Source organism: Coturnix japonica, chromosome 3, assembly GCF_001577835.2.
Source record: "Coturnix japonica isolate 7356 chromosome 3, Coturnix japonica 2.1, whole genome shotgun sequence".
Classification (NCBI taxonomy): domain Eukaryota; kingdom Metazoa; phylum Chordata; class Aves; order Galliformes; family Phasianidae; genus Coturnix; species Coturnix japonica.
In genome coordinates, this window is record NC_029518.1 from 97,521,554 (window position 1) to 97,547,226 (window position 25,673).

The following is a 25,673-nucleotide window of genomic DNA, read 5'->3' on the forward strand; positions in this document are numbered from 1 at the left end:
GGCCTCCAGCTTAACTCTGAAACAATTGGAGAACACAGTCTTGACTCCATCATTACCTGCATATTTCCACAGCAACAAGATAACCTGAACGACAAAACAAGAGAGCTAAGTGGGTACCTCTCAAATGACACCCAGAAGATGATTGTGTGTCAGGACCCTGAAGGGGTATTAAACAGCACAGCTCTCCCTTGAGAGCAACCTCATGTTTTCTTTCAAGGACTTCAGACCCGGGAAGACAGAATTCTCCTACCAGAATGACAATAAGGAACCTGTTACTGATTAGGACAAAACAGTTTTGTCCCTTCCAGCTCAAAATTCTGAACCATAACAAGGAAAGCTTCTTGGAAATCTAAGTACAAAAAGTACTTCTGAATCGCTATGGCAGAGTTCTAATATTCTGCTGCCTGACATGAGCTCCAGATGTATTTTCCTCACTTACAACCTTGTAGCCTCCCTCAGAAAGCTGCCAGCTCCCATCCCTGCAGCCATCCTTCCCACTCTCATTCCTTCAGGAATATCACCTGTATCTTTCCAGACTCTGTCCCACAGTGGCCTGGCTCAGTGCTTGTCCAAGAGCTCTGGCAGGTCAATCCTGGTGAACTTTGCTGTAGCAGCTGAAGATGTCAGCAGATCCAGCTGTCTGCACACCACTTTGCTAAAGGTTACTGTCATCACCATACAGCAAAATCAGCACAGGAGAACATCTGCCTGTAAATTAGTCACTCCAGAGCAAAGCTACCCCACTGACAAGTTAAGCCAAAGTGCCACGTTGTATTCTAGAATGGATAAGCTAAATGTATGCAATTCTTCTTCAGCTGACTCTGCAGAAGGAAAGATGTCTAGGAACAGAAAGATCTTACAGCCCCATACATATACCTAAGCCCTTCTGTTCTCGGGTGAAGAGCATTCAGTTCTAATACAAGAAAGAATGAAGGTTCAAAATCAAACTGTAACTCCAGACTGTGATCTGAACAATATCTGCAACAGACCTGCAAGGCTTCTGTGCTGTGCCTTTTAGATATTACCAAGCATGTGGAGGTGCCACACTTTTGAGGTACAAAAGACATCTGGGACTCTATACAGCTAGTTCTGCATCCAGGGACAGCTCTGTGGGTTAAAGCAGAGGGGACAGCATCACCAGTAGACTGGAAGATTCCCAGAAAGCAAGCGCAAACCAGGACTGGGCACGAAGCCCTTTATTGTTATCAGTGTTTTTGTAAAGTCAGTTGCCAGGAGTGACAAACCTCTGTTTTCTAGTAGCAAGTGTTAAAAATCAGAACACTCAGACTTTTGTTGCTGAAGAGCAAGGGCTATACCGATGGGCGTCTCTTGGAGACACCCATTTCCCTACGACAATGGAGGAAAAAGGAACAGGCCGTATTTTGTGCCTTTGGATGTGATCCATCACAGTTGCTACACACAGCATTCCTTTGCCATTTGGTAACTGAGAAACACTAGGCTTATTAAAAAGGAGAAAAAAAAACCTCTGCCGTGCTTTGGTTGGTAAGCACTGGTCAGAGGAGGTCTGCTGTAATGAATGGATGTCAGAGAATCAGCAGCCCAAGTGATACATTAAGTACTAGCTGTCAAAACAAGAGCTGCTACTTCACTTTACCAGAAGCAACCATTTATACAAACACTCCTGCAGGTAGATACTTCTTCGCTTCTTGCTTGACCTCAGCTTTCCAAGATTCACAAACCTGCAGGGTTACATACCCTCGCCCTCAGATGTGTACATAATGCGGTGCTCTGGAGCACTTCTCCCTCCCATCCTGGTTTTATGTAAGCAGCCTTGCTTTTGCAGGGATCTCAGAAAAGCTGGAGACAGTCACGCTTCAGGAATCTCTCAAAGTTTAATTAAGTAACGATGTCCTAAAACCACAACATAGCTTCGCTAGGCACCGTGGCTGTAAAGTTCAAAAGGTAAACAGGTAAGAACACACAGTACACTTGAAAAAGCTCTACTGCTTCTCCAGAAATAGCCACCAGCTGAAAGTGAACACGCATGATACGCTCTGCACTTAAACATTCTCACTTACCATCTAAATATTTCAATGCACTTCATAAAGAAGTGCATGCTTGACACGAATCAGACTAATACCACCTACATGGCGTACATGAATCATCCCTAGATTTAGGGATTGTGCAACAGGGATGAAGAGAAGTGACTTGACCCAAGGCTGCACAGCATGTGGGTGGAAGCAAAGCAAAGAGCCCTGACTGCAAACTCACTGTGCCTCACCTGAGTCGCATTCCTGGGATCCACTGCAGGGTGATGTCCTCTATAGACAAATCACATGCTTAAATCCATCTTGGCATGAAAATGCCAAGGGTCTAGGAGAGAGGAGTTTAAAAACAGGGATTAATAGAAGGCTTAACAAGGCATAAGTTAAAATGGGGACAACTTGCCTTCCAACTTGTTAGTGTGCAAGTCACAACACAAAACTTCCTTTCCCAGTTGCTTGCTGACGTATAGGATTACACAATTTTCTCTCATCACCTTGAAGTTTGGCTGAGCATTCTCCCTGCTTTTAAGATGAAATGTAAATGAATGCCTAAGCTTCCAGCATTAGCAGTTGCAAATAGTAAGTGGCTGAAATTAGGTCACTTTGACCAGTGCTGTATCGCTCCCACAGAACACTCATTCTTCAGTTCAGGAGAAACATTTTTAGACAGAAGCAAACTTGAGAACTGCATAACCTGACAGTCATGTGTTTCATTATATCATTGCCCCAGATTCAAGCTGAGTAGCACAGCAAGGGTTATACAAGCACACTGTTATGGTGGTCTTCATGGAACAATCTGAATTTTGAACCGATGCCATTACTGCAAAGACTGATAACATAGAAAAGGAAGGTACTTAGAAAGCTACATAACCCACTGGACTAAATGTGTTGTTTACTGATCAAGGAGCCAATTCTGGGACAAGCTGAGTCACAAAGATTTGAAGCCCTCAGATAATTCAAAGATTGTTGGAGGAAATAGCTTTCACTTTAACATCACAAGCAGTGAGGCATACTGTACTGGCATACAGACTTAGCAGCTCCTGATAATGCCACCTATTAAATATATGAACCATCGCACGTGGCACTGGTGAGATCACAGCTTGAATGCTGCGTTCAGTTTTGGGTCACTCACTGCAAGAAGGAAGCTGGGTTGCTTGTGTGCAACAAAGGTGGTGAAAGGACCACAAAACAAGATGTATGAGGAGCAACTGAGGGCACTGGGGTTATTTAGTAGGGAAAAGGAGGCTAAGGGGAGACCTCATTGCTCCCTACAACCACCAGAAGAAATGCTGCAGTGAGGAGGGCATTGGTTTCTGAGAAGTGATAAGATGTGAGGAAACAGCCTGAAGTTACACCAGGGGATGCTAAGATTAGATATTAGGATAAAATTTCTTCCTGGAGAGGGTGGTCAAGCATTGGAATGTAGAATTGTTGTGCAGAGAAGTGGTGGAGTTCCTTGGAGGTATTCAAGTGATGTATGGACCAGGGGACGTGGTCTAGTGATGGGACTCGGTAGATCAGGTTGATTTTCATCTTGAAGCTCTTTTCCAACCTAGATGATTCTGTTCAGATTAGTGAGACACTGAACAAATATATATACATGAAGGGTTACCTGAAATAACACACTCCTAGAATTAGATGACTTCTTTCACATCAGGTGTTTTTCCTCCATTAGGGGATATCTTGGTCTTATGAATAATAATAATTAAAAAATAAGCAGCATCCGCAAGGAAATCTGAATATAAAAACCAATGTTCCTACTAATTCCAATTTCTACCTGAAAATATCAGCTGTGAAATATAAAAGTTGGTTGTTATAAATAACATAGACTTTCATATGTTTGTTTCCAAAGAAAATGACCTTATTTTCTGTGAACTGGAAAGCATTTCCTAATTAGCATTAGCCACTGACTAAGTCAATGTGCAAGAGGAGCTTTCTTCTCCCTGGCTTACAGAAATTTTTTTGTAAAAACTACTGAGAATAAATAATTTTCTTTCAACTGTTCAAGAATTAAGTGACATTTAAATTCTTCAGCACTCTGGAAAACAGGATTTTAGGGCAGACAGGATTTTTGATCTTCCCTTCACATGGGTGACACAGGATCCAGTCAACCTGAGTTCAGTTCTGCTGTCAACACATTCCAGGGCTCGAAAGAAATCAGATCATGATGAGAAAAGAGATGACTTATGAAGAGAGCAAAACAGAAATGATAAGAAAACTCAATTACCAGCATCTCAGAGGCTGATGTACTTCCTGTGGACTGGACTCTCTATCATCTGGGGGGTCCAATCATACCTGGCCTCCTCCATTACACAGGAGCTCAGAGCTCAGTGTAAGGGACATCCAACAAAGTATTACGCTTACCTTCAGCTGAGGTAAATGAAAGATGGTCAACAAAACGGACTTCATGAGCCTCGATCCAGGTTAGATGGGGCTCTGGGCAGCCTGGTAGGGTATTTAATGTGGAGGCCATTTCTATATATGCATACATTAGTGGATAATCCAATTAGCAATATTACTCAGCTGGTCATATCTGCCTTTCAATATGGCAGCAGCACAACGATTCAAAGGAAAACACTAGAACTGATGATAGCTTGCCAAGTAAGAATGTAGGGGAAAAAAGCAGAGATAAGGGATTTCTTCCCCTTGCCCTATTACTTTGACAAAACTCAAGTAAATCCAAATTGACAACATTTTAAACCTAATCATGTAGTTGAGACAAAGTGAGAGAGAAGGGAATTATCTCATCCACTCTCAAAGTTGCCCTGAAGAAGAAGTTATTCCTCCAGACTGGAAAGCAAAAGAAGCCAACGCTTATAGCTAATAGAAGAACTCATTAGAGAAGTCAAAATACTGGACTAGAAGTGAAAAAGCTCATTTCCTTGATTTTACCTATATTCTCAGGTTGAATCACCTATTTTGCTCCAACTTCTGATTTAGTTACATCATCTGAACCAACCAGCAGCTCAACGACAGGTTTTGTGATCCAAAATCAGAAGAAACCCTCACAGAGAGGTCAGATGCTCATTTATAAGTCAGCAAAAATAAGACCATGCTATGCAAACCCGTTCCTTCTGCATGCTATTTGAGAGGTCACTTTCTTAGGTGATAATAAAAGGCATTTTTATCCCTGCTTTCCAAGAGAGGATATACGCTGCTATTTTCCTATCATTCCCATAGTTGTACTACTCCCATGGGATACCGATCCCAAATGCCACTCCCATTCCTCCCACTTAGGAATAAGCTCCTTTGTGCAGAGGCCCATTGCATTGGCTCTGTGCAGAAGGAAATAGCACACAACATACTCTCACACCAGGACATCAAGGAAAGGAGGGCAGGTAGCAGCCTGCAAAATCAACTCACTGTCAAGAACTTGCCCACCTGCCTTTCGGATCAACAGGAAGCCACCTGCTTAGTTCACACTTCCATACACAATTCCTGTTGTGACAGGATCAAAAAAAAAAAAGTGCACTTTTCCTTGTTTTGAACCAGGGCGCTGGAATTTTTAACTTTACTTTTATTTTTTAAAAGAAAACTCTTTGATCAGACAAATATTTTTCAAAGGAAAAACAAAACAAAGTCATCCTATGAAAGCACAAGACCACGGCAAGGGCTGTTTGGAAGGAAGAGATTACTCATGATGGAAACAACGTTGACTTCGTTCCCCAGTACCTGCGCTCACATTCTTAGGCGCTACAGTGCTACTTGCTCAAATTATACACGCTGGCTCAAGAACTGAACAAACACCCAGGCAAACTGAGAATCTCAAAGCAAAGCACAACAGCACGATAAGGATTTGTTTTGTGCACTCATTTAAGCAGCTGTGCCTTTTCTACAAGCAGTTCATGGTTTCTTATCCAACCCTATTCATGTACCCTACGTAGAAGAGGGATTCCAGATCTCATTTGTATGCTACTTCATGTAGAGCTGGGTTCTTCTTCTCCCTTCTCCCGCCTCCACCCTTTAAAAAACCAAAAAACATCAAGCACACAGTGGAGAAATCCACTGAAGGATCATTTATTCAGGACAAGGTGTTATATTCCATTACAGATGGCTTCACTCTGTATACAGATACACCCAAACTGAACATGAAATCTGCCACCAACAAAGGTTTCTCCATACATTTCCCCAGTTATTTCCCCAGGCTCACTTATGGATGTGAGCTGCATTCAGATAATGCCCGAGGAATCACATTTTCTTTATTATTATTATCATTATTATCATTATTATTATTATTATTATTATTATTATTTGAAGGAGGTGATTCACAAAAACAGAAGAACTACAGTTTTCAAAGAAAGCTCTGTTTGGACTTTTCTTCTTAAAAACATTCACAACCTAAAAACACCCACAATGCAAAAAGCAAGGGCAGCAAAAATACACCTCCAAAAATGCAGTGCAGCTTTCACACAAAGTGTAGTTAAAAAATGACTAAGTTTTCTTGATATATGAATTTGCGGGTAAACCATTTATCAATGACCTGTTTACCTGTGCTGCAGAGTCCCTCAAGCCGAGGGCCATGTCATTCCCCTTTGACTGATTAATTAGCCAATCAAGGGATATTTTTCACTGTGAGACATGATGGTTTATTCCAGCTAATGCATGGTCTCTAATGGTAACACATTAAAGCCAACTCGGCTGTTTATGCCTATCGAAGTGACCAAAAGGGAAGGAGAGAAGATAAATCAAAAGAGCCTCCCCCAGTTTTGTTTCAGTTCCTAACAACCCCCCCAAGGAACTAATGCTAGAAGCAAGGCACTTCTCCAATGAAGAGAGAAGAAAAGAAGAAAAAGCACCATTTCTTCCAGATTGGGAGATGTCTCTTTCCTCTCCCTCTCTCTGCTGATATCTAAACAGCACTAATTTATCCTCAGTTGATTAACAAGGTGCTTATAAAATAGGCAACAAGGCATCAATATTTTGCTCCACCTGCTTTTATCATAAATGCCATGAGGACACTGTGCAGAGTAAAGTCATTTTTGCCAGTTCTGGAGCAATCTTGTCTGTATGGAGAAGTATTAACAACATGGTTCCAGTTAACACCTTGAGCCTAATTCAATCTTATTCTGACCTACACAGTATTACAAGCTACCAACTTAGAATAATGTTTTAAACCCACTTAGAATTACAGAATCACTAAGGTTGAAAAAGGCCTCTAAGAGCATCCAGTCCAACCACCCACCTACAACCAGTACTTCTCCACTAACCCATGTCACTTAGTACAAGCAAGAAGTACCATTTCATGTTACTGCGTGTTGCTATACTATACTACTCTTATACTACTCTTCCCACCAACAAAATACATCACATATGTGCTGAAATGATCAGGCCGTATACAGGAACAAGAACCACACAGTTCCAGTTGAATCCCAAACCCTGTAGCCTAGTAATAAAAGAATCACAGAATTATCAAGGTTGGAAAAGACCTAGAAGATCATCTAGTCCAACCTAGAAGATCATCTAGTCCAACACCACCTAGGATGCTCAGTGCCTCTAAAATGCTATTATAATTTCTGACAATAATTGGGTAATTTCATAAAAAAAGAAGGTAATACATGAAAGACAATGTCAGTATTTTCCTACCATCTTCCTCCAGAACCCAAAGACAGCAATTACATTTTTACTGTGGTTTCTTAAGGAAGCAGATCTTCCACAATCTCTCTGCCCTGATATTTGTGTGCATCATGCGCTCCTGTCTCTCAAGCAACATTTTAATCCAACCTAACAGGAGCTCAGAGACTTCAGAGATATTAAGGCACTCAAGTATTTCATGCAAACAGGCAGCTGGACAGAGAAGGCCAACAGATCAGCGTGCACATGGAGAGGGATTTCAGCATGAGCTCATCTCCTTTATGCCGCAGAACCCAAGCACGGCACAAGTACAGGAAACCAAGCCTCATTACTGGAGCTGCACAAAGAGTAACTCGTTGGGAGATGTTTTACTTACATCTTTCCCCATTCCAATGGGTCTAAAAGTGTTAAATTCATCTTTTTTTTTTCTTGGCACTGCTTACTAAGGAGCTGGGATTTCCCTTAGGGGACTTTTCCACTGCCCTGCTGACATCACTGTGAGGAAGCCTGCTCAAGAGTAAGGTTGAGTCTTCCTTTTTCTAATTGAAGGTTCTCACCCCCATCACCATTCTTGGCTTTTGCCTACCCTGATTACTATCCCTTCCCGTCCTCTGTTCCTCCCTCCCCCTGACCCTCAGATATTTATAGGCAGAGAGGTCACCTTTTTCTGCCTCTTTTCTCAGATGAATGTATCCAGTTCCTCCACTCTCTCCTTCTAGGACTTGCCCTCTAACCCTGTCACCCATTTTACTAAAACCTTTTGGACTCTCTCCAGGTTTTTGATGTCTTCTTTCTGTTCTGCTTCTCGGCTCCAAATCTCTCACGCTAGCTGCAGTCTCCAAAGCAGAACAGTAAAAAGGTGCGGTTAATTTTTAACTAACTTTTTCCTCTCCTGCAGGTTTTTGTTCCCTGAAAGCACAAAATCGGAGCCTTTTGTCACAGGTAAGAAAACTCAAGAAACTAAAGTTGTCACACGCGTGAAGGACACAGTTGTCAAAACCCACTGAGATCAGCATCATAACTGGCATTTTACAGGAAGTTCAGCGGTAGGGAATTGCATCAATTCACCCATAGCTTCAGTGGGCCAGTGTCAGGGCCAGGCTCTAATGGATTTTCAGTTACGTCCCTTAAGATTGGCCAACAGGGGTTTCTGATAAGTGCTGGGAAACGTAAGTCAGTCGAGGAAGTTCTGCAAAATGTGTCAGAAGATAATTTCCTGATTAAAAAGAAAAGAAAAAAAAAAAAAGGCAATGAGGGCAGACTGTTACATTTCTAATGACTAACAAGGAAGAAATCACCACGAGCTCGAGACTTTCGGGCTGCACAGATCGGGTAGAGGGAACTTACGCAGGTTTACATTCAAGCTACAAAAATTCAGAGGAAGCAGGTTACTCATCAAACAGCCTGAGACGTGGAAGTGAGATGGATGCAAAACATTCAGTTTTGTACACATCTCAAACGGAGTTCTTACAAATGTGCCAGCAAATCACAACCAGTCCCCCGGCCCCCAGAGCGAAACCAGTGCCAGAATTATGTTGTTCAGCAACCAAGCTGGGACCGTCTGTAACTCATTCCCAAATCCTCAGTCTCACTCAGGAGTATTTTCTCCAGTGATAAGGCTTCATCAGGAAACACAGCTGGATGGAGGAAGGAAATTCTGAGAAGCAAAAAAAAAATAGTGGGGGTTCGAGGAAGTTCAACCAGATAGGAACTAATGGAATTTGTTTTTCTGTCTCACCGGCTCCCAGTGTACCTAAGCAAGCGAGAAAATCAGAGGGAAAGTGGGGGCAAAAGAGAAAAAAAAGCCTGGCAGATCTTACCCTGCAAAACAGGTCCTTGCTGCACGTCTCCAGAGAGCATCATAATTACAATCCAATATTTTCGATCACTCTCTCTCCCTGGGAAAAACTACAGGCGTTTCCAATTTAATTCCACTCTGAAGTCCAACCATTGTCTTCTTCCCCCCCTCCGTTTTCTTTTTTAATTAAAAAATAAAAACAAAAAAGAGTCCCTGCGTAGTTTATTAAGGAAGTTTTAGTTGGACACGTGATTTATCAAAATCTTTATGAAGTGTCTTCGTGTATAACATTCAGGAGAATTAAAGGTTGTAAGTGTCTAACATGAGTAACGCCCATCCCAGTGCCATCCAAACAACAGCTTCAACTGGGATCTTGGCTTTATTACTTCTAGAGAAACTCCTTTCAACCCTTAGGGGCAAATAGAATTTCCTTCCACATCCTTTGCAATTCCACTCTTTTGCAATCTTTACTGTCCTCTAGCCAATTCCCCTTCAGTTTGATAACACAGATAATGCAAATTTCAACATCCCCATTTGCTGCAGCGGTGTCAGTGTGACACAAGAGTAAAGATCCATTCGCCAGATCAGTCACTGGCTACTGAGGCAGTTAAAAGTGAGCCTGAAATCTGCTTTCCAACTAGGACATCGCAGACCAAAGTAGCACAGAATGTCTCCTGCCAAAGACTCACAGGTCAAGATCATAAAGTGAGTGTTAATAAGCATACAGCTAAGACTGAATATGACTAATTGGGACAACATCTTTCAGGCATACTTCATTTGCTGAGACACCAGCAGCTCAGAGGGGGCATGGTTTTGAGAAGGTCCCCTGAAGACAGGGTTATTTTGTAGGGTCCTCACCATGTCACTTAGCCTCGAGTCTTTCCATTGGTTTCCACTTGACTATATGGGCACAGATGGAGCTTATAGGGTATCACTTCCCCCCCCCAACCCCCCATCCCCCGCATCCTTCCCCTAATCTTTAAGAACAGTTTGGTATAGCACAAACCTGTGCAGCACAGGACCCCAGTACTTAAGTTTCTCAGTGTAACACCACTGCCAGGATCTACAGCACTGCAAGCTACTGCTGGATACCAAAAAGCTCAAAGGCAGAAGGTATAACATACCTCAAAGGAGAAGCTCTGCAACTCACAGATGAATAACTTGACCATAATGCCATCAGATAATGGCATATAACTTTAATCCTCTCTGTAAATTTCAGTGCCCCTGATGCCTATGGAATAGCAAACGCTCATCCAGCTGAGTCTGCTTTACAGCAAAAGAATGTCATTATTCCAAGATGTTCCTTATCTCCCACTCTATAAGTGACCCATTTATGGATAGGTTTAAATTGGAGGCTTTAAGGGAGGGAGATGGTCAAAATCTAGCATGACAAAGTCTGAAGGAACTTGCTATGGTTGAAACTACAACTGAACTAGAGACCTCCAGAGGTCTCCTCCTCCAGTCTGTGATTCTATGAAAGACATTTCTTGCATGCTTCCTTGACACCATACCCAAAAATTCCAAATTTGATTTGGACCGAATGCTTTCTCTAACCAAATCTCTGGGGGGAAGGGGAGACACAAAACAATCTGAATACCTTACAAAAGGACTTAAAGATATGATTTCATGCTACAAGACTAATTTTCATACATCATCTCAGTTGGACATACAACAAGGAACATGTAATTGGATTTACTGACAGTAGCAGTCCTAGCACCAATGGAGTAAGGAAGTTGTCCTTATATACTCTGAACAAGGACAGCAGCATACAGCTGTTATCACAGAGGCTGCATTTATAGGGAACCATAATGTACCATAGCCTGAAGGCATACCTCAGGGCTCTGATGGACACCAGAACTCTTCCTACATTATCTCTGTACAGGAACAGATAGGAACAACTTGCTTCCAAGAGAATGACAGCACTTTCCTGCTCTTGTAGTGCCCTCCCTGTCACATCACTTAGGCAATACCCGGAGTATAGGGATTTAAAGAACCCAATGCAAACAAACACAGGGAACAGCACTGCACATCTTCATGCAGCAGTTCCATTTCTGCCACCTTAAAGACCGAGCTCTAGAACATAATGGGAGGGGTAGAGAGAGTTCACGGGTGCAATGAAATGGAATTGCTCAGAGTTGGAGGGCCTGAGCAACGCATTTTTGTTCTGTGCAAACTCCACAGATCTCTGACCCATGAAGGGAGGGAAGGGAAAAAAAAAGCAATTGTGTTCTCCCTGTGGCTGCCTAGCAGCAGACGGTAGCCAGAAGACAACAATGCAGCCTCAAATCATATTACCTCCTGCCTACATTTGCATGTGGAAATCTGGCCACTGAACAGGGAACAGCCTGTGACTTCTTGCCAGAGCCGTGAAACATGAGTTTAACGTTCAGTGAGGTTAAAAAGGAAATGTGCACAACAGTGGCCATCACCGACTGCTGGCTGTAATACCACTGTATTGGTCAGGGAATTAGCACCAACTTACACGCCCCTCACAAGCTGCCACAAGTGCATGTGCTCAGCCACAACAAATAGATGTGGAACATAAAGAGAAAACAAAATAAACTACTCTGAAAAATATACAAGTGGCTACTGCCTTAGCCATAGCAACTGTCTTCTTCTTCTATTTATTTGCACTAAAACCCTGTTTTTCTCATTTCATAGCGATTTTACTGCGATGGAACTAAGGCATATTTATCCAATCAACAGCGGTGTTAATTGAGAGGGTTCTGTTGGTGCAGATGTACTTACAGCATTTGAGACCCTCTAACAGCTCACATGAACCTGAAGGCCCAAAATGCTTGTATCAAGGCAGTAATAAGTTAACATTGGTTCTGTGAACAGGAGTCACAGTGAAGTTACAGAACAGTTTTCAAGAGTACTGCAGAATGAGCAAGGGAGTATTTCAGAAACCGTCATTCTAATCTTCCAGGTCCCATCTTTCTCTCTAGCTGCAAGAGACTTCAGAGACCTCAGAATCAACAATGCAGTCCTCACAGCGTATTCATCTGTGATATCCATCAGAGTGATTCTACTTACACAGGAGCACTTGCTTTTGATAAGCATGTGGTAATCTCATGAACAGAAAGACAATTATGTATTCCTGTGTTATAAAATAAGCAAAGAAACAAAAGAAAGGCGAAGCCTCTCGTTTACCTGTGTCTTCATACTCTTCTGTCGCTTCCCAAATATGCAGGACAGGTCATCCTCACTGCGCAATGAGAGATCCTTACCTGGAAGGGGTAAGGGGGGGAAAAAAAAGCACAATCTTCTCATCTAGTGATGACAGACATATTTAAACAACCAAAAGTAACATACAGATGTAATAATTTTTGGAGGTACCAAAATGAAGAGTAGTACGTTACAGACACTAAGTGAAAGCTGCCCATGGCTCACACATACTGCAGAATGTGTATGTGTGGGTGGGGAAAGGCTGGTGAGGAGACAACCACAACCTGCTAGTAAAAGTCTGTGGGAAAACACGCCTAACAGCAACTTGGTTTCTCTCACCTGACATTGTAATTGGCATAGCAGGATGAGGAAAGCTGTTCTATTCTAATGGGGAAGGAGGGTTGTATTCTCCTGCATGCAAGAAAGTAGAAGGTGAAACTGCATATCTTGGAGCTCCACCTTTGTATTCAGTTGTCCACTACTTGTCTCAGAAAGTAATTAATTCAATAAGAAGTCTGAAAAAGCTTAAGTCAGGCTTAACAGACAGGAGCCTGCTTGGTTCTTACCTTACTGCTCTTGACTGTCAGATTCCAAAATCATCAACCTCAAAACAAAACTAAACACTTGTAAAGAACAAAAGAAAATTGGACTATTCCACCTGTTTTCTCCTCTTAGGATCCTTAACTGCCCATAGAGGGTAAGCAGACATCTCAACACAGGGGAGAAAGCATTACGCTTTGTGTAATGTCAGACCTCCATGCAGTCTCCAGATATGTTAGAAAAGCTGAGGTTGGAAGGGACCTCAAGGATCATGAAGCTCCAACCCCCCTGCCATAGGCAGGGCCACCAGCTTCCTCATTTAATACCAGCCCAGGCTGCCCAGGGCCCATCCAACCTGGCCTTGAACACCTCCGTGGACATCCACAGCCTCTCTGTGCAGCTGTTTTAGCACCTCACCACTCTCATAGTAAAGAACTTCACCCTGATATCCAACCTAAATCTTCCCTCCTTCCACTTAAAACCATTTCCCCTTGTCCTGCTGTTATCTACCCTTTCAAAGAGTTGACTCAAGTCCTTACCCAAGCAGGCTAGATGAGCCTGGTGCCTGCTTCCAGATTTACAGCTCAGAACAACTGACACCCATTTTGGGGCAAAGAAGGCATGGAAACAAATCACAGAGTAAGAGGAGGGGCACCAGGAGCAAATCAGCCCCTCTTCTTGCTTTCTGTAACAAGAGCCCTATTTAGCTGACTGTCTACATCTTTTGCAGCATCACAGTGGATCAACTACTGGAAAAGCAGTTGAAATTACTCTCTTAATCTCATACTGACATAGATTTCCCAGGTTCAAGTGTGACAGTTAGGATTATGAGCAATGCCTGTGCTCCTCTGGCAGCAAGGCTACAGAACAGCACCAGGAGCTTTTGATGGCTGCGGCTCCCTTCTCCTGCTTTTGTGTAAGCCTGTCTTGTTTAGTCTGAAAGGAAGCGGGATCGGGCTTTAACAACAAGGGCAACAACAACATCAGCCTTTTTCAAATAACTTCTCTTTCCCTGAAAAGGAGGAATTTCCCTGTTTTAGACCACAGAGGGTGCAGTCAAACGGGGGCCTATTTCATTTAAGCACAGCAGCCAAACAAATAAGGGCTATTGTTAATATAAAAACCTTGCTCTATGTTTTACAGGCTCTATAGACGCTTCTTTTTTTTTGCTTCTATATTTAGCAAAAGGTTAAATCCAAATCAAAATAAATCCTCTTTGCAACTACCTCAAGCAGGCCATGGTCTCTGTACTTGAAGACCTGAACTGCTTTAATTGTTTAATGTCATAAAGTGGCAGGGTCAAGTTAGAACACTTGACTTCCAGGCTGAATTCTTTCAACGCAAAAACAAATTTCCAATATCAGAATTTGGCCTCCATTCAGAAGTCAATTACCTGTTTTAGCAGAGGCATTTGTTAACAAAAAAAAACCCCAACATTATAAATAGCTTTAAGTTTAATAAATTAGCCATTAGTGGAAACCAAGCCTAGCCATATAGTGAACTACATCCATACACATGGGTGCGTGCGTGAAAGGGGAATGCTACCAACAGAGAAATACAGCAAGTGACTGAACAGTGGCCAGGAGCAGAAGACAAGTTTGGCTGAAATCACGTCATCGCTCGAGCACAGAAAGGAGCTACCAAACCCCACAAGCTTTTGATACGAGATCTTCTGGCCTCCAATGGCTGTCCTAATTTACCCAATAAAGTATATAATAGATCTAAGAGGGCTTTCCTCTTCCTGCGTTCAGGTTTAATCTGATCGCTGATCTTATCCACATGATCTCTTAGCACGGGTTACTGGAGATTGCAGAGGATAGTGCAGCACAGATAACGCAGTTACTTGGCCACCACCTTTGCCTCTCTGTCCAGCCCTCCCTCCCATAAACACAGCTGAGAATATTCATTGTTCCTTAGTCAGCTGATGGTTCCTGCAGATAGGAATTGATTTATTCAGCAATATCAGCCTACAGCCATCTAGAAACGTCCCATAGAAAGAGGAACAGCGTATTATACCTTTAAGCAGGTTGCTGCAAGGGGTATTTCTAAACCATCGTTCTACTTGTATATGGACTACAGAAGGTATCAGATCAGTTGGATGTGTTTTACTAATCTTGGCTACAAAATTTCCTCTTACCTTTTGCAAACTTCATATAATGGACACGCTTCTTAGAGGACTTAGATTTTTCCTCAAGATTAAATGTCTTCTTTTGATTAGTCACTGAGGATTCTTAAAGGGAAGAAAAAAAAATACAGGTTCAAACCCTACTAGAAAAACATTAACAACCGAATTCAAACAACACTGTATTTAACTTTCTCTTTCAAAACAACTTATCGCTGAAGGAAGCACAGTAACCTCTCTCAAAGACATGTTAGTGCATGACTTTTTGCCACATCCCCTTCCATTCCCATTTCCAATGTAGTATAATTTGAATAGGCAGATACAGGTACTGCAGATCAAAGTTAAAGCCTCATTTAACACCATTTCTATGGTAAGAAGAGACAGGGTCAACTGTGATGTTTGTTACAAAATACTTCCACAGTTCTAGAGTCTGAGAAAGCCCTAAGAAACAGGAATAAATAAAACACTTAAGCTAAATGGACAAAAATGGACACAGACCCACAACAAAAGAAACATGGTACCAAACAGGCTTTTCAACCCTGATACTCTCACGTAAGGAAATCAAACAGCAGCAGACCTTTTTCACCCCTAAGGCCAGCAGAAGTTGCCATGTGTATTGTTTAATTCTGCTGGCTTTCAGAAGAGGGGCTGCATCTAAGCTACCCACTGGGAATGGTCTGTGGGGTCAGTTCCAAGTTCATCAGGAGTTGTTTAAGATGGAGCGTTGGCTTGCACAAGTCAAAAGCATGTGAAGAATTAGTCTCACTATTTAACAGTATGAAGTTTCTGTGCCCTGAGAGGTTACTCTGCTGCTACAGACACGCTCTTTGTATCCACAGAGCATGTTAATTTACAGAATTACCTCGGGAGGAGGTAACCTGCAATCCTGTAACAACCACTTTATTGGTGCTGTCCTGAAGGGAAATAGGCACTGCAGGATTCCATGCTCCATCACTACAGAAAAGGCTACTCAAGGTGAGGTGGTTTTTTTTTCCTGCCGCTGGCAATTGGGATGGGTAAAGAAATCAGCCCATACCCTGAGGGTCACATTGAGTCACTGTTTTCATACCATCCCACCCCTGACAGCTCTGCAGCCCAAGTTTTTCTGACACTGGAATTCCAGCACTTCAATGGTTTGCTTAGTAATACCACCTGATGATAGATTCATTGACCTAAAAATGAAATCCACAGATTGCAATGGCGTTTTACCACCAAACAGCAACTTCAGATCTGTTCTTGAATTTACATGCAAATATTAATGAGAGAAGACTAGAAAACTCAGTTTTAGACTGAATTTGCAGTCAATTTGAAAATACTCAATACAACATTCTATGGGGAAAGTATGATAATTAAGATATCCTGACCATAGATGAGACATTTTGAATCTGTTCTCTGCTTCACTTAAACTAAAAGGAACATTACGCACCAAAGGATTTCCATAGGAGCCTCCTCCAGCAGCTCATCCTTGCAGCAGAAGGGGCAGCAGCACCGCCTTGTGCTTTCCAAAGGAATTTCACTACTGAACTTAAAAACATGCTGGCACTGACAACAGAATAGGTACATCTCTGTGTCTCCTTCTGTGCTTTATAGAGCAATTTAGTCACAATAATAAAGACATGGTATTTCTAAAGCAGATCTGACACAGATGAATGTTCCAGAGCACAACAGACATGGCCAGCATGCTTATTTCACTATATAGATGGGAAAGGAAGTCAGTCATCATCACTAATTCCCGGCTCTTCTGCTGGGTTAAGAACTCTTTCCTCACTATGCACTCAGTAAGAAAAAGAAGAAAGCTGAAACTACCTTAGATAAAAGGTATTTGAATGGTGGCATATTAACCACCAAAAGGCCCCTCCCTCCCAGTCTCTAATTGCAATCCAGCTCTGGCAACTACACCAGTTATTTAAGAACAATGAAGGTTTTCAGCTGACTTTTACTGCAATTTGAAACTGGATGATGGCCAGCAATGTAACATTTGATCCCGAAGCACAGCTGCGGGGCAGAGTTATCTGGATGAGTTTTGCCAGCTTAAACAATTGCCAAAAAAACAAGCAATGTTTACAGTCTGCAAATCACCAAATGTGACTCTGACCAGGACTTTTCAACTTACACCTCAATGATTGAAATCTCTTGTCCAAGAAGACCAAGGAAAAAATGCAGTAAAACAGAGAGAAACACGGTTTGGGAACCATTTTGCATTGGTACGGATGACCCACAGTATAAAGCACAGGTTTAGGAACAAGGCAGCCTTGCTCAATGAAACTGCCTCTCTGCTGACTCACTGTGTCCGTAGGCAAGTCATTTCAGCTCTCTACTCATCCATTTCCAGGTTTCCCACCAGTTACACCTAAATGATCTTCTCATGGCTCAAGTTGGAACTTGGGTAGGATTTAGGTATAAAGGAAAACAGGAACTTCTGTAATTTCCCTATGATACTCTGTTTTTAATCTCTTGAGGACTTCCACTACAGCAGCTAGTGCTGTGTGGCCTTAGACCCGTGTACAAGGATAACTTACACAGCAATTAAAATGTTAGAGCATTAGGTTCAGAGTTTTCACCTTCATCCTCAAGGATTAGAAATCAAGTTTAAGCCTTTTTAACTTTTTATCTCCCTGCTATTCATCTTACCTTTCCTCTTGTAGAACTCCTGTTCACAAATACTATTAAGCTTGCAGCACGTGGACAGGCTGCATCCAAACAGAATCCCTTGGTTTAACAACACTTTACCGAGTTGCTTAGATGTATGATCAGAGTTTGAGATAGCACAGTCCAAAGGAGAGATGATAAGACAGCTGCCTGAATTCCCTCTGTAAGCTCACACCTGCCAGCTTAGCATTACTTCATTTCTAGAAGCCAAGGCCTAACCACACAAAGCTTTTCAAATTTAAATCAACTTGCTAAATAACCCTTTGGGGAAAGTTATGTAGTTTTCCCATTTGTTTGCTCTATATTAAGGCTACAAAAATCACATTATGTGACACTCAAAACAGAAATGCATAGCTCTGAGTTACAAGCTGAGAAGCAGCTCTTTGAAGATAGGAAAAGTAGGTATCTAAGAAACCACCAGAGCATGGAAGCCAGATGTGACAGTTAAATTAGCAAGAGGAAGACACTGCAATGGTGGATGATGCTGCTGTGAACGTTCTGGCTCTGATTACTTTACAAAGAAACAAGGGCTGGTGTAGAGCATCCTAGCAAAAGGTTCCTCCATATTGGAGCCTTGGGTAAAATACTCAAGTTTTATGCTTTCTTTCCCCATCAAAAAGCCTTTAACTGGGGTTAAACCACTGAGATCTACACATCCAAAGTTGAGCATGGCCATGGATAGCAGCATGTCCTTTAATTCCCACTGATTTGGGGAGAGGAGAAGCACCTCAATATGGATAGTATTAGTAGCCCAAAGGATTGGGCCTCAGCTACTCTTGTAAGACAGATAATGGAAACTCTGCAAAGCTTCCAGCATCTGACTGAGCAAAGCATGAACCTACCTGTTTCACTCTGTCCATGGCAATCATTCAGTTCAGCTAGAAGCTGGTTGAAGTCATCCTGATGAGCAATCCAGTTGTCCTGTAAATATCACCCACATGAATACAAAGCAACAGTTTACAGATGGAACAGAAGTTTCGCTAAAGCAGGTATTAAAAAACAATGCCCTCCAAGAAGTAACTTAATCACATATACTGGATTCTTAGTGGGAGGGACCCCCTGAAGCTCCACAGGTGGCATACAGTAACAACTTGCTGTAGTTACTCAGAAGCGCAGAACCGATAAGGGTTGTGTTTGTAAGCTTTTAAATAATGCTGAGCCGCTGTTGGCTCCACATGTCCCAGACTGCATGAGACTTTTTCAACAGTAGGCAGGAAATACGAGTGTGATTTTCCAGCAGTTACTTAAGTTGTTGATTCTGAGACAAGCACCTTTAATAGCACATTCTGCAACCTCTACATGTACCTGAAATCCAGTTAGCAAGGCAACTCCACCAGGGAGAGGGAAAGAAAACATAAAACTAAGCTAGGTACAAGATATGTGGAGGAAACAAGTATTTCATAAAATCGTAGAATGGCCTGAGTCGAAAAGGACCACAATGATCATCCGGTTCCAGCCCCCTGCTGTGTGCAGTGTCACCAACCAGCAGCCCAGGCTGCCCAGAGCCACATCCAGCCTGGCCTTGAATGCCTGCAGGGATGGGGCATCCACAGCCTCCTTGGGCAACCTGTTCCAGTGATTTAGAACAAAAACTCACTGAACAGCTCTGAGAATTCACCGTAACTTTCCCAAATAGAAATTTATTCCCCAACCACTGAGCAGGGCCAAACTAAATTCCAGGTCAAGAGAGTCTCTGCAGAGAAGTTCACACAGGTACATGCTGCCATTAGGTATGACAACAGATTTCACTAACATCCCATTACAAAAATTGTGCCTCACCTGAAAAGGAACCCACATCTCCTTACCTGGGTTTAGCACTCACCTCGTTCTTGATGGATGCTCCTAACCCCAGCATGTTGTTTTTCACTTGAACCTTGATGTGTTCTGTATTTCCTTGCTCCTGAGCTCCAAGACCCTAACGAGGATTGAAGAGTAAAAACATAAGGTTTTTTTTCCAGCAGTGACTAAGCAACTAGAGCTGCTGTACTGAAGACATTTTGCAGTGAAGTGTAGCAAGAACCCACAGGTTACTATTTATTTGCTTGCCTGCAACTGAACTCATTCACAAGCATTAGCATACATGAGATATTAAGTATTTTTAATTTACTACTTAGGCCTCCAGCAAAATACAATAAACACTAAAATAACATCATTAAGCAGTAGGTGATTAATCAGGAAGCCACCTGACATTCCTAGGCAAGTCCAAAGTGTTTTCAATTTTAAAACAAGACACTACATAAAAAGAACATGCCTCTTATCAAAACCACCTCCGCCATTGCGAAGGCAGTTGTGTAACAGCTACAAGACAGATGCCTCATGGAACTTAAAAAGCAGAATTAATTTATATTAAAGTGGGTGAGGGGAAGCGGGAGGATCAGACTGGAGCTAGCAGGTCATTAGGAACTTTTTCCATCTTGTTTACACTCGTAATTTGGTGAAGATACTGGGGCAAGCAAGTGTTGGTTTTGTCTATCCTGATTAAATGCAAGCATTCCAATATGGGAAACAAGCTCCAGACCCAGTATTATCTTTCTTAATTGTACAACCAGGGGAAAAAAAAAAAGACAAGGCATTTTGTTTTGAACATTGGTCCTGCTATCTGCTTTTCTCCCATCAGGCCATAACAATACAGGTCTGATGGAATGGTGGAACAAAGTCCTGTGGATAAAGCCTTTGCCTACGCAGTATGTGGAGCAACAAGGACTGTTTGAATAAGGCTGCTGCTATCACAGATCCTTCAGCCTTCTTTTTTGGTCAGTGGGGTGGAAGACTTACCTTGAAGCTCCCACTAACAAAAAAGTATGGAAACAAGCAGAGCACCTGGCTACACATCTCACCCTGACCCAATTCCAATACAACTAATAACAGGACTAACATAATCAGCTTAATTTCAGAGCACAGATGGGCTTTTACTCCTTACCTCGATCAAGCTACGGCTCCATTTGTCTGAGTTCCCAGCAGAAGAGGGTCATAAATCCCTCTAGTACAACTATAACTGTTGTAGAAGATTTAGTAGCTCATGTAGGAAATTTATTGTCAAGAAGATTGGGGGGAATGACAGCAAACACCACAAGGCCTTCCTTCCACACCCCAACACAATGTGCTCGTATCAGTTAAAGGCATTAACTATGTTGAGGAACTGGCAGCCTGAATAATAACCAGCACTCTTTCTACTCTGATTTGTATACCTATTTTAGACTTACGCATACAAAACAGCCACACTTACAACCTGACATAACTCAGTCCCACACTTTGCTAACAATTCATTCTAATGCCTAGTGAAAACACTGCCAGTTCCATGACTTCAGCAGCCTTTGAATCAGTATCACTGCTCATCATCTGTGAAATTAAAGGCAGGCAGAAGCCAGATCTATACTATGTTGGCTATGTTACCAACTGAGGTAGCAGCAGTAGGCTAAACTGAGAAACCCAAGGGCAGCCTTGTTTTTCCTCACTCTTAAGTTTTAATACATTCAAAGAACTGAGAACAGCCCTAATTTTGTTTATTTTAAAAGGGAGGAGATCAAGAAGAAGAATTTAATAAATAGTGTTGGAGAGGTTCTATGTGTTTGTTTCACTAAATATGCTTGATACACAGGCCCAAATCTCAGCTTTGCTGAGGCATCTTTGTGGAAGTTAAACTGCTTTTGAGTGGCAGTAGAAATATTTGCAGCTGTCTATGCTGACCTGGAGATTATTCTTAGCACCAGCAACCAGTCACCTCACACCACAGGTACATGCTGGAGCTGCAAGGGAATACAGCTCATGTAATGTTGCATTTTATACAAGGATCAGAAGTAACCTTTAAAAACAGATGAAAGCTGGATCAGCTGCCCAGAGAGGCTGTGGATGCCCCGTCCATCCCTGGAGGTGTTCAAGGCCAGGTTGGATGGGGCCCTGGGCAGCCTGGGCTGGTATTAAATGTGGAGGTTGGTGGCCCTGCCTGTGGTAGGGGGGCTGGAGCTTCGTGATCCTTGAGGTCCCTTCCAACCTGGGCCATTCTATGATTCTATGTGAAAAGCTGATTCTATGATAAAAGTAAGCATAAGCTAGCAAGTATCTTTGTAAGAAATTACAGAAATCTAACTTTGCTCAAATTCTCTGTGTTCTTAGCAGGCTTATGAGAATAAACCAAATAAAAATACTAGAGTAACAGAATGGCCTGTATTGAAGAGGATCATAAAGATCATTTAGTTTCAAACCCCTTGTCATGGGCAGGGTCACCAACCAGCAGACCAGGCTGCCCAGAGCCACATCCAGCCTGGTACAGCAGAACATCACAGCTGTTTTAAGCACTGGGACCAACATCAGCCCGGTAGCCCTCTACCCCTTATTTTTTTTGTTTCTTTTCCTAAAGCATTTTTAGTTCAGGAACAGCAGACACAACCTCAGAGCTGCACAGCTCTCCTGACCATACCTTTCCTTTGGACCAGCCCATCTTTTCCAGCATCTTCTGTCCAAATTTAGATTCATCTTTACTCCAGGCAGTGTTTCGTGGATCCACGGACCACTTCTGTCTTCTACGGGCTAAGTCAGAAAGGAAAAACATCAAACAGGCTCTATTTACATCTCCACGGTGTTCCGAGTATTTAATCAGCTCAAGAAAAGCCTTTCAACCCAAAGAAACTGAACTTATGCCACACCAATCACATATTAAGAGTTATTAAGTTATATTAAGTGTTAAGAGATGCAACCTAGAATCAAAGCTCCTTTGTGCTATGTATACCACTAATGAAACCACAGTCCCCCAGGTCCATGTGCGTGAGCTTGTCTGTATCATCAGGAATAGCTTCTTTGAAACCAAGGAAGAAAAGTTAGCACAGTTAACCAGCCACTAAGCGCGCATCTAAACACATGCAGGAAGAGAACAGAAATAAACAAGGCAAAGAATGGGAGACAGGAAGATTACAAACTTCATTAAACACCATGGGAAACGGTGGATCAAAAATGACCAATTAACCCAAGGCCACTGAGAGTCAGCAAGAAGCCAAGTCCACTGGGGCACTTCCAACATAACCAGGAAATCATCTCTTCCTAAAATGCAACACTTGGGATTTGGGCCAGAGGGATTGAATATAACAGGTACATTCAACTCATTGGCTGCTGGGCTTGGTTCAGAACTAACACTGGCAGAATGTAGGATGGCAGTGTTTTTTAACATACTTCTGAAACTCCAAATAAGTGCTGCAAGGCAGACCCACAAAAAAATAACAGCCTGATAAAGAGTTTCATAAAAGTTCATAAAAAGATTTTATGGTGTGTTAAATGACTTAGTGCTGTGAGAGGAATCGTAAAGCACTCAATTAGTTCACTTCTCTAAGGGAAAACGATGACCAGAACCATCCAATACATGCCCTGTCTATAGAGGTGCCACTGAAGACTGTGATTTTAAACAGACCCAAGCAAATCCAGGTTCCCTGCTGTGTTTCTGAGGCCAAACATTCTGGTTCCCTCAGGCAGAGTTTGCTCATGTGTTGCTGTGTTTGAAACACTGAATTAGGAATCTGGGACCATTAACATGTTCATCTTCCCTTGCACAAGATGCACATTAAGGACTCCAGTTTCCATTAATATATGAGGAAGAATGTATTTTTAAATCTAGCTGTAACACTTTCAGCCTGCTCATCCTCTGTCGTGCTGTCCATAACTCGGTTCCCCAGGTGGTGACTCTGCAAAAGCCACAACATTAAATTCAATGCAGTCCGTACAGTTATAAAGTCACTGTGTGTACCTCAAGGCTTGCTTGCACAGCAGGGGTAATCTGTGTCAAACAAATGCATGAATTAAAACTACATTTCAAACTGAACTGTTTGACGCAGTTCATCTAATCCACTTTAAATATTAACATCTATTAATTCTCCTGAATATCCCTTTGCAGAGAAACCCTCAGATGTTTTACTTCCAGGTGGACCCTCACAACAAATCACAGTGGCACCTAACACTGAGATTTCTCAAGCACGCAATGCTCACTAGGTCCTCCTTTCCTCAGCAATCTCAATCTGTGGATTTCAAATCCTGTAGCTACTGCTCCAGGTCAACATGTTCATTTTCATATACAGTAAGCTCTATGTAAGCTTCCTTTACTTTCCTACATCAAAATACATTTAAGAAAGCCAGGATCGCCTTCGTGCCACACACAGCAACCATCAGATCATATCAGAAATGTTTGCTCACCGGTTACTTTTAAGAGCATGGAAGGAAACAAACTAACAGCTTCCAGCCAGAAAATACAGAACTTAGCACAGATGTCCTGAGCTGCTTTCTGAGTGATGCTTGAGATGGTATCGCAATTGTGGGTGAGCAGCACCATCCAGTGGAGAAATGTGACATTTCTTCAGATACTTCGCTCACATATCCAGCTCTTAACAGTTAATAAACATCCCTGCCAAGACTAATTCTGTACCATGAGCATTAAAAACCATTTCTGAAAGTTCCCTAGCAGCTCTGATCTAAACCACAGGAGGGGGAAGGACTGCTTACATAGGTTGATGGTGACAGGACAAGAGGGAATGGTTTTAAACCCATGGTTTTAAACCCATAAGGCATGGCTGAGCATGGTGATGCACTGGAACAGGTTGCCCAAGGAGGCTGTGGATGCCCCATCCCTGCAGGCATTCAAGGCCAGGCTGGATGTGGCTCTGGGCAGCCTGGGCTGCTGGTTGGTGACCCTTCACACAGCAGGGGGTTGAAATCAGCTGGTCCTTGTGGTCCTTTTCAGCCCAGGCCAATTCGGTGATTTTAAGAAAAACAGCTCCACAGAGGTGACTCTCAGCAAACTACATTTGTTTTCTGCAGCAACTGATTTAAGAATTCATCTTAACTTCTGAATTATGACTGAAATTGGAATCATTGAATCAGTTGAGTTGGAATGGACACTTAAGGGCCACTCCCTGCATTGAACAGGGACACCCACAGCTCCATCAGTGCTCAGAGCCCATCCAGCCTGACCTTGGCTGTCTGCAGGGATGGGGCACCACCACCTCTCTGTGCAACCTTAAATGCTCAATTAAATTTTTGAAGAAAAAAAAATAAATACCTGTTAACATCTAAAACAACCCAAAAACTACACACGTAGTTTTATTTCCCTTTGTTCACACCCGCACTTTCCAGTGGAAAACAGATCTCCCTGATCATTCATTATAACAAAACCCATCTTTTATTGAGCCTTCTGCTTTCATGTTAAGGGTGTCCTGACACCACAACACCTACTGAAAACACCTAAGGGTGTTTTCAAACACCTAAGGATATAGAATTATAGCTTAATATAATGGTTGGGTTGGAAGGGACCTTAAAACCCATCCAGCCCCAATCCAATGCTATGGGCTGGGTGCACCCCATCAGCTCAAGCTGCCCAGGGCCCATCCATGGCCTTGGGCACCAACAAGGATGGGACACCCACAGCTCTGGGCTGTGGTCTGTTAGAAGAAAAGGCATTAAAAGCATTTGAAGTCTTCAGAGGGAGACAGAGGGTCTCAGGGAGTCCCACTGTAGCCATAAATCCCTACAGGAGATGCAAAGGGATGGAGCTCTGTTCTATGGAGCCCGGGCAGCCCAGGGGACAGCCTAGACCCTAATGCAGGGAACAGAGAGCATTGGGGGCTCCTCACTGTGGATCCCCCCTTCCATCCTACAACTTTGGAAGCAAAAAGCCGATCGAAGCTGAACAAATCCTGCCCACCCCTCGCCCCACCGCCCGCAGCGCCGCCCCACTCACGCTCGGCCAGCATCGCCATCTTGGGGGCCTTCTTCAGCGCGGCGCGTGTGATGGGACGTCATCCCCTCCGATCCTAATCCTCACTTGCCACTTTTTTTTTCCTAA

At 42.7% G+C, this 25,673-nt stretch overlaps 1 protein-coding gene across 1 annotated transcript in view; it reads right to left on the reverse strand.

Moving 5' to 3' along the window:
- PINX1 (PIN2 (TERF1) interacting telomerase inhibitor 1) overlaps positions 1–25,673 on the reverse strand; it is a 54,636-nt gene extending 28,963 nt beyond the window's left edge. Inside the window, exons 1-6 of the mRNA XM_015859800.1 lie at positions 25,569–25,673; positions 22,272–22,381; positions 19,677–19,769; positions 18,697–18,775; positions 15,221–15,313; positions 12,529–12,605 (exon numbers count right to left, since the gene is read on the reverse strand). Coding sequence (XP_015715286.1) covers positions 12,529–12,605; positions 15,221–15,313; positions 18,697–18,775; positions 19,677–19,769; positions 22,272–22,381; positions 25,569–25,587 — 471 coding nt within the window. The 5' untranslated portion in view covers positions 25,588–25,673. The remainder of the gene's footprint in view (positions 1–12,528; positions 12,606–15,220; positions 15,314–18,696; positions 18,776–19,676; positions 19,770–22,271; positions 22,382–25,568) is intronic.